This window comes from Temnothorax curvispinosus, unplaced genomic scaffold (genome assembly GCF_003070985.1).
Source record: "Temnothorax curvispinosus isolate PA1 unplaced genomic scaffold, ASM307098v1 QBEX01001069.1, whole genome shotgun sequence".
Classification (NCBI taxonomy): domain Eukaryota; kingdom Metazoa; phylum Arthropoda; class Insecta; order Hymenoptera; family Formicidae; genus Temnothorax; species Temnothorax curvispinosus.
This window is the reverse complement of record NW_020210849.1, coordinates 2022-12030: the sequence shown is the minus strand read 5'-3', so window position 1 is coordinate 12030 and position 10009 is coordinate 2022. Positions and strand designations below refer to the sequence as shown.

The 10009-nt window shown below is 36.3% G+C and overlaps 1 protein-coding gene and 1 long non-coding RNA gene across 4 annotated transcripts; one reads left to right on the top strand and one right to left on the bottom strand.

Annotated features, from left to right (window-relative positions):
• The first annotated feature begins 1250 nt into the window (after positions 1-1250).
• LOC112459794 (caspase-3-like) lies at positions 1251-2354 on the top strand. 2 transcript variants are annotated; one of them, XM_025024117.1, is made up of 3 exons: positions 1251-1503; positions 1562-1754; positions 2176-2354. In XM_025024117.1, exons 1-3 carry the CDS (start codon positions 1363-1365, stop codon positions 2181-2183), a joined length of 342 nt encoding a protein of 113 aa, XP_024879885.1. In that variant the 5' UTR covers positions 1251-1362; the 3' UTR covers positions 2184-2354. The 2 variants fall into 2 exon arrangements, with proteins under 2 accessions (XP_024879885.1, XP_024879895.1); XM_025024127.1 differs by having other exon boundaries at positions 1811-2354.
• Positions 2355-5846: 3492 nt separating this feature from the next.
• On the bottom strand, positions 5847-8312 carry LOC112459780. Of its 2 annotated transcripts, XR_003041367.1 has the most exons (5): positions 7924-8312; positions 7635-7838; positions 7181-7554; positions 6047-7096; positions 5847-5926 (listed from the first exon to the last, which is right to left on the bottom strand). It is a non-coding gene; the product is annotated as an uncharacterized LOC112459780 (long non-coding RNA). The 2 variants fall into 2 exon arrangements; XR_003041366.1 differs by lacking the exon at positions 5847-5926 and having other exon boundaries at positions 6660-7096; positions 7165-7554.
• Between the last annotated feature and the right edge of the window lie 1697 nt (positions 8313-10009).

Genomic DNA, 10009 nt, shown 5'->3' with positions numbered 1-10009 from the left:
ATACCAATTGATTTGTCTCATTATTCTGTGCATAAAAGTATTAAGGTAACATTACCGAAAAATTAATGTTTTACAAGATATTTTGTATTTTATGTCAAAATACTAGAACTTTCAAGCCTCATAATTCCAAAAGTTCTTAACGAAAAAATACTTTATTATAATGTTTTGAACTCTTGAGATTAGCTACAAAAATATGCATTGAAAAATAGGGGTTTTCATTTAAGAAATTAAAGGTGTCGTTCACGTGAGCTTTAAACGATCATCCATGGTCAAACCAATGACACCATCTTATGTTCCCCTTTAAACCAAACAACTTTTGTCTGAAACAATTTTTCCAATCTTTTTTACTTCAAGAGATATTCAGCTAAATCACTTAAAATGATACACCCTGTATACAGGGTGTCCGAAAAATCGCCTACTCCACTTCGGGAGGTGATTCGGGACTTAAAAACAAGCAAAAAAGTTCATACAAACATAGGTCCGGAAATGAGCCGTTTCCGAGTTATAGCCACTTTTATGTTCAAAAATCGTAATTTAGAATCCGCTTGGCATCCCTCTTTCTTAATTATTTCTTAAATTAAAAATTTTTATTTTTAAATATCAGCTAATTCATTAAAACTTAAACGATCCATTGATGAATACGGGAAGATTAGATACAACCTAAAAGTAAGGTGTTGTTAAATAATAATTTGAAACTTATTGAAAAGCCGTGATTTACTTACTGATTTTGAATAGGCGTGAAAACAATTGATTTCAAGTAGCCGTGAAAACAACTGATTTTGAATAGCCGTGAAAACAACTGATTTCAAGTAGCTGTGAAAACAACTGATTTTTTTTAAAAATAATGTAATCGTATTTACAAATATTAAAAAATTGAAAAAAAAATAAAAAAATTAAAATTAAAAAAATTAAAAATATTTATATATATATACATACATGACAACTTAGTTTTGTTTATTTACCTAATAAACTCGAAATATTTTTACATGTTACATATATTACAGTAGATTATATAGTTTAAAGAATTTTTTGTATGTGTATAAAAAAATTTTTCTTTTTATGTATTTTATTGTATTTTGTATAAATATATTATATTTTTAAACGTTTAGAAGATTTAATTAAACATTTTGATGAATATATTAGAAATGGAATAAGCATTCTATAGAACTTAAATTAGTGTTAATAATATAAGATTAAATAAGTTTTTATATTGTTCTATTTTTAGATAAACTGCATAATATGAAGAAATTATTAAAACATTTAAAAAAATTTAAAGATGGCCGTTTAAAAATAATTTGTATTGAATTGGAAAAATTAGAAAATAATCTACATGTTGTTGATAATTGCGGAACTCTTGGATGTATGATAAAATCTGCGTATGATAAAAATTACTTACAATTGACTCCGCCAGAAGTATCATCTTGTACTGAAAGGCATCATTACACAAGGACTATTAATAGTGGATTATGTATTATTATAAATCAGGAACATTTTCAAAAAGAGGTACTGTTACTGATCTTAATCAGAAATAAAAGTTTATTCTATATTTTTATCTTTTCAGTATGAAAAACGATGCGGAACAAAGGCAGATTGTATTACTCTATCTAAAACATTTAAAGCTTTTGGATTCAAAGTTGAGGTACTTCAAGATCTGAAAAAAAGCGAAATGTTAGAGAAAATAAGAAACATTTCAAAAGACCATGGTAAAAAGTATGATTGTTTGTTTCTCTGTATTTTGAGTCATGGATATGAAGGTGAGTAATACTTATATTAATAAGAAATATTTTGATTGGATTTAAATTCTTTTTAGATTAAATCACCATTTACGGTCCGAGCTTGGATCTTGGTAGCCTAATTATTGTATATATATTTGTGTATTACACATATCTTTTCCAAACATTAGTAAATTGTCAAGATCTAAGCTCGGACCATAAATGACAATTTAATTTAATTTAATTTGATTGTCATAACGGTCGTATATTTCTTGTATTATTGTTGATTTACATCGCCTGAAAAAGGCGTTCAAAACTGTTATTAACCGATTATTGCGATAAATATTAATTACCACATGCCTTAGTGGTTGAATTGGTATGACATCCTTCTCAGAATGAGGAAGGTTCCAGGTCCGAATATTATCTGACTGAGGTAATATTTTTAGCAATAATTTCTTTACAGTTATTTAAATAGTTAAATCAAATCGATTTAATTACGGGGAAAGTTGGGATTTTACTCCAACGGGAATTGTGTTATAAGTCCGACAAATCTAGTCGGCGCGTAATTTACTAATGTTTGGAAAAGATATATGTAATTGTGGTGTATTAAGGTAACCAAATAAATGATGCTTTGTGCAGTGTTATGAGTTTATTCTATATCTCAGTGCCGTCCAGATACTACTACCCGTGTACATGTGTGTCTCGCAGTCGCTACGCTACTCGCACGAATCCTACCACCCGCCTACCGGTCACGTACATCACGCCACCTATCGTTAACTCCCGATCTCGACTACGGTCGGTATATAACATCTCCTCCCCCTCTAATTTATGAGTCTGATAGTCTTAATTCATATCGTTGAGGTGCTCTTTTTATTCGAGTCGATCTTCGTGGTTCCCTCTCAGGTTCTGGGGCCGTATTCTGTTCCACTAAAATCCGCTTACCGACAATTGTCGGTGTCGTTGCGCTGCTTTTTCACGATATGAAAAACCTGCGCAACGACACTTATCAAACCGACAGTTGTCGGTAGGCAGGAACGGAATACGGGCCCTGGAGCTGCTTCGAGTTCTCTCTCGGGTTCTGGAATATCTTCTGGTTGTGCTCCTGCAACTTCTGCCGGTTGTGCTTGTTCAGTATATTTGGGAACTCCTCTCAACTGCCTTCGTCCTCTGTTCCTCTGCCATTTTCCCCTATTTCCCTCCGGGGGCGAATTTGATCAATATGCCTGATCTAAGTTTGTCCATCTACCGTACGAATTTTGTATGTTACTCGTCCCGTAAATTTTACTATCCAAGCTGCTATCCATTTCTCTGATGTAAGGTAATTTCAACGAACACTGGATCCTGTGCTTCAAATACTCGGATCTTGGATGTTTTGGTTACTGGTATCTCCTTCGTATTATCAGGGTGTAGGCCATCTAATGCTGTACGCAATCGACGTCCCATGAGTAAGGGCCTAAGCAGAATGGCTGTCTTATAACCTTAAGGCAGTGTTTTATGCTTTAAGTCTTTAATGTTTCCTGTCTTGTGTAGCATACGCGACGTATACTACACAAGACAGGAAATATTAACACAGTATTGTGCGTTACATAAGACAAAGACTTAAGGCATAAAACACTGCCTTAAGGTTATAAGACAGCCATTCTGTTTAGGCCCTAACTCTGCTGGTGAGACACCTGTTGTTGTGCTAGGTGTAATGTGTTGCGTGAATAGGAACCGTGCTAGTCCTACGTCCCACTCTTCCTTCGATATCTTCTTCAAAGTTGCCTTCATTGTTTGCACGTACCTTTTGATTTGTCCATTTGAAGATGAATGGTATGGGGCGCTATACATTGCTGTTATTCCATTCCTTTGTAAAAAAGACCGATACTCACTTGAAGTGAATACCATTGCGTTGTCTGACACAATGGTTTGCGGTAACCCATGTGTTGCAAATAGATTTCTTAAGCCAGCGGCACACGGAGCATGTTTTCCTGCTGGATTGCTTGCGATCTAGTAAATTACTAGAAATCTTGAGTGCTGAGTGGTGCAATTATAGTAATTGATTAGATTGCAAGCAATCCAGCAGGAAAACATGCACCGTGTGCCACTGGCTTTAGTTTAGTGATGACTGCCATTGAAGTGCAATTCTTCCTTGGAAACACTTCCAACCACTTAGTGTATGCATCTATGACTAGCACAAATGTCTCCCCTTGCAACGGTCCAGCGTAATCTATATGTAGACGCGTCCATGGTTTTCCCGGGGATAACCATGTCTTTCCTTGCACTGGTGCCATATTATTTCTGGTCAATTGACATTGGTCACATTTGCTAACGTATATCTCAATAGGTTTGTCCATTCCTGGCCACCATATGTAACTACGAGCCAATGCCTTCATCCTAACCACTCCTGGGTGTGCATTGTGTAACATTTGTAGAACAGATTTCCTGGCTTGCTCTGGTATCACAACACGTGATCCCCATAATATGCAATTTTTGTGTGCTGATAATTTGGTTTGACGTGACAAAAATGGTGTAAACTGCTCTTCTTGTCGGTCTTCTGGAAAACCATGCAATAGCCAACAATGAACTCTGGATAATACTGGGTCCGCTTGGGTCCATTTCCCTATGTCGTTCATATTTATTGGTATGTCCTGTATAGATTCCAACATCTGAATCTCGCCCGGCGGTGGAATATCGAATTCTGGAGTTTCCAACGGTAATCTGCTCAAACTATCTGCATTTGCATGTTTTTTTACCTTGCCTGTATATTAGTTTGTAGGAATAAGCTGCTAAAATTAGACTCCACCTCAATAACTGTGGTGATATGACTTGTGGTGTTGCTTTATCTGAACTCAGCAAACCCAACAAAGGTTTATGATCCGTTATAATTGTTACCTCCCGGCCATACACATATCGATGAAACTTTTTTACTCCGAAAATGATCGATAATGCTTCTTTTTGTAACTGCGAATAATTTCTTTCCGCCTTGGATAACGTTCTAGATGCGAACGCTATAGGTCTTTCCTTGCCATCTAAATCCGTGTGTGACAGTACGGCTCCCAATCCATATGGTGATGCGTCGCATGCCAAAATGAGAGGTTTCTTCGGATCGTAATGTGTTAACGCTGTAACTGATATTAGCATTTCTTTTGCAGTACGGAATGCTTTCTCGTGCGTCATAGTCCAACTCCATTTCTTCCGAGCGTCCAAAAGTCTGTGTAAAGGTTCAAGTACTGTTGCTTTATGTGGCAAAAAACATGAATAAAAATTGAACAATCCTAGAAAAGCTTGGAGCTCTTCCTTATTTCCAGGAGCACGGGCCTTCGCAATTGCCTCGACCTTCCCTGCAACTGGATGTATCCCTTCTGCATCTATTCTAAACCCTAAATATTCCACTGCGTCAGTGTTTCGAATACATTTACTCTTCTTAAGTCGTAATTCTGCATTGTATAACCTTTCTAGTACTGCCTTTTCTCTCTTTTCTAATTCTTGTTCTGAATCCGCTGTTATGATTACGTCGTCTAAAAACTTCCCTACAGTCCTGCCAGAACAGTATCCATTTCTTTTTGAAAAATGCCTGGTGCTGAGGTGATGTAACCTCGATGTTGCTTCATCAACGTGTAATTGTAAATATGCCTCGGATAAATCCAATTTTGTAAATCGCTTCGTTCCTGCGTGTTGTGCTAATAATTCCTCTGTTGTAGGTAATGGATTCTTTTTGATAGCTTTATCGTAGCCCGATAATATCCACATAAACGTATACTTCCGTCTTTCTTTACAACTACTACTATTGGTGTGGCCTATTCTGAATGTTCGACTGGTTCGAGAACACCTGCTGCTTCTAACCTACGTAGTTCTTCATCTACTTTGTGCATATGATTCGTATGTATTTGACCGGAAATGAATGTCCGGGAAAGAATCTACCATATGAAATCGTTTGTATTTCGTATGAAGACTTTTGAAGTGCAATTGAAAAGGTTTGTGAGTCATTCGTTTAATTGTAATTAATTAATTATTTTTACACCATGCATTTAGCCGAAATAGATAAATTAATAAAAGTTTTTATACGGAATCGTTTGTATTTTGTATGAAGAGTTATGAAGTGTGATTAAAAAGGTTTGTGAGTCACCCAGATAATTTTAATTAAATATTTATAAACTCGGTAATTAGCCGAAATATAGATTTTTAGTTATTCATGTTAAAAGAAAAAGGCGCTAGTGTTCCCGAAGGTCCGTCTGCAATCAGAATTAATATGAACGTTTTAAAAATTATTTTATACTGAAATAAATAAATATACAGGCTAATAAGCCTGTAGCTATAAGCGATAGTTGCTAATTAAGTTTGTAAAGATGTACCAGCTGTGCAGGGTGAAGAGCAGGTTATCTCAAACGCCCTGCCACAACCCAATTAAAAGAGACTCAAATGTCATTACCGCTGAGAAGTACTTTTTGCCATTTAAGTTAGCATTTCAGAGCAACCGGATTGTCCATTGCGTTCCACCTTGAATTTTTTTTACAGTTGTTTATTAGGATTGCCCTACTTTTAAATTGAGCGCTTTTAAATGTATTATTATTAAACTACCGATATCGATATTAAAACTTGACAGAGTGACGTAAACTAATTCGCTCATAGTATTATAACAAAGTATTATGCGTTCAAATTCTCGAAAGCTAATAAAGCTTCTTTACTATAGCATAGTAAAGCTTCTTTACTATGCTCTCTCTTCATGTCGATCGATTCAGATAAAAATCTCCGAAGTCTTTCTTTCTCTCGCGATATTCCTAGAGTAAAACTGTACAAAAGCTTTACGAAATTGGCGATATTTTTCACGGATCTGGTTCGAGTCTCAGCTCTTGAGGAAGGTGCGCATGTAGAAAGAGTACGCCAACACAGTTTATCCTGCTAAATAATTATCAATTCTCTATAAGTTCTGTATTGTACATAAATTATAGAATATCTAAACGTTTCTTTTTTTTTCGATGTCCTGTGACATTGTACAATAGAGTTACAAATAAAGATAAAGCCACACTTTACGTATAATCTGATTCAGTCTTTGCTAATGTTACATAATAACGTACGAAAGAACTAACAGTTAGACTATTTAAGAGGTTATTTAAGAATTTTAATTGATACTGGAAGCATAAAACTGTTCAGCTAGCTTTACACAAGATATTGGTCTTCTTCTTTATGAAATCGTCAAATTATGATTATGATACATTTCTACATTATCACCATCATCGAATCTAATCTTATTTATCGTGATACTCTTGAGAAACTGTTAATCCATTGTCTTAACTCGATCGCGGCGCAGAACTGCGTCCACCAATATTGTTCTTCTCCCTCCAATCGATTCCCGTAAAAGCTGTCTACATATTGAACAGTCGATACAATGACGGCGGATTAGTCTGAAATTAAGCACACGTTAACAATCACTCTTCTTGCTAAAATCACAATTCTCTTTTCAATCGCATACCTTGATTATGACATACCTGTAGACCAGCATGGAAGTCAGATCGTCGGCAGCAGGTATGCCTCTCCGACGCCATGGAAAAGAGATTCATGATGGTAGTCGCGCAACAAAATACACACTGCAACTTATCCCTAGGAGTCTTATACGCCGATATCACAGCCAATTCAGCCTGCGCTCATGACCAGGGGCATTCGTAATGATAAACTTTTGAAATGCGTAGGTCCCTGTGATTTGAAGTTACGACCTTTGCCAACTTATTGATATGACCGTGAAAAAGCTGGTCCCTATATACATCTCCATCTTCATTTAGATAGAGCGCATTGTGGTATACCCGTGCCATGACAATTCTTTCCACCACGACTCTCGCCAAATCTAACTGGTTGGCGCTTGCCGCTGAAAGTAAGAAGTAAGATCAGACGTCTCTGAGCACTCCGCTAAGATCAATTGCGAGATAAATAATGATATTCATGTACATTGCCAAATCGGATCGTTGTCCATTTCCACATGGACCTTCCCTAGAAAATGATTCACGAGATCCTATTTCTCGTCAGCTAGCGTAAGCTTTTTAAACTCTTCGAAGGAGGAAAGCTTTCTTTTTTTCCAAAAATACCCTCACACAAACGGATACAAGATGATTATTGATAGCATCCCGATCGCACTTAACTCGCACGCATAATCTGAAAAATATTATTATTAAACGGTTAACATCTTACATTTACTTATACATTACATACAAAAATGATATTTATGTATAAACAGTACCTATCTAAGTGAGCTAATGTCGACAGCAATCCCTGACGACATCTGATTAAATATGCGATATAAGGAGATCGCTTTTGATAATCCTCTCGAAGTGATTTGAAGAGCTTTCTACATCCATCGTCATTAAATAGACGCAACGTAAAGTTTCATGAAGATGAGCTAGTTAGACTTAGCTAACTAAGACTTAGCTCAGCTTCAGTTTTGCCGTTTGCTATGACAGAACCCTCCTGCTGATGTTCCCCATCAAGCCTCACGTTCTCTTCCTCCGCCTGAGTCTCCATTCGCGCGAAGATCACGTTGATCATCTGCGTGAGAGTCGCACAGGCTGTTGTTTGATTCACCAGGTTGCGCGACGACAAGTAAACGTTGTAAACAGTACGAATTGTTAACAATACCGTACCCTCGTATACCTCCACATGCTGGGTTGTCATTACAGTCAGTAGAGCTTTAATAATCTGCAGCTGCACACTCTCATCGGTCTGTGGACCGATGAAGCAACCGCAAATAGTCTCGACAATGCGCACAATCAGCAGTTTGTTAGAGTTGTTAGGCTCCGTTGAATCAGGCACATTGCCAGTGAGATGGCTATATGCGATTAACTTCTGCAGGCAGTCCAGTGCTGTGTCACCACAATCCGTAGTGACTAGCTCTGACATGCTGACTCAAATGGCAAGAAGTACTTCTCAGCGGTAATGACATTTGAGTCGCTCTTAATTGGGCTGTGACCCAATTAAGGGCGTTTGAGATAACATCTTCACCCTGCACAGCTGGTGTACATCTTTGATCTTGTTACGGAGGTCCTCTGCAAGATGGAAATATAAGTGACAAACTTAATTAGCAACTATCGCTTATAGCTACAGGCTCATTAGCCTGTATATTTATTTATTTTAGAAAATAATTTTTAAAACGTTTATATTAATTCGGATTGCAGACAGACCTTCGGGAACACTAGCGCCTTCTTCTTTTAACATGAATAACTAAAAATATATATTTCGGCTAATTACCAAGTTTATAAATATTTAATTAAAATTATCTGGGTGATTCACAAACCTTTTTAATTACACTTCATAACTCTTCATACAAAATACAAACGATTCCGTATAAAAACTTTTATTAATTTATCTACTTCGGCTAAATGCATGGTGTAAAAATAATTAATTAATTACAATTAAACGAATGACTCACAAACCTTTTCAATTGCACTTCAAAAGTCTTCATACGAAATACAAACGATTTCATATGGTAGATTCTTTCCCGGACATTCATTTCCGGTCAAATACATACGAATGTGCATATGGTATGGGTCTGCTTTTTAAAAATATAGGCTTTACCTTTGGATCTACTTCTATACTAACTGGCGCTCCCGTATAAGTACCTAACTCCTCCGCAAATACTTCATATATTTCTTGTCGCTTGAATCTGCTGTATTCCTGACAATGATATCCCTAACGCGTTAAACCAATTCCTACCTAGTAAATTAGTTCCTTTTCCTTTTATAATAATTAACGGTAATTTGTGTATACATTTCTTATATTCTACTCGCGCTATGAACATTCCCTTTACTTCTAATTGCTGTCCATGTACGCATGTAATATTTTCTTTCGACATTTTCGGTTTATGCGTCGGCCATAACTTATTAAAAGTTTCCTCGCTTATAATAGTACACGTAGCCTCTGAATCTACTTCAAACAAATGTGGTTTTTCGTTTATCTTTAATTCTAACGTAAATATTTTTTCGTATGTTATTTCTTTAACCGTATTTAAACTATATTCAATCGCATTTTGTGTAAGCGCATACGGAGCGTCTGATACTACATGTGTATTACTCTCACTTGACTTTTTTGTATTTAAACTACTATTAGTTATCGTTTTCTTTTTTGCAAAACAAACGCGTTCGATGTGACATTTTTTTTTTACAATACCGACATTCAACGTTTACGAATCGGCATTCGCTAGTAGGTGCATGTGTTTCACCGCATCTAAAACAAGACTTTTTCGCTACCGACCATTTCACCGGTTTCTCGTATTTAGTATTCTTATTTCTATCGTTCTTCCCAATCTTGTGCGTATTTCCAGATGTGAGCAG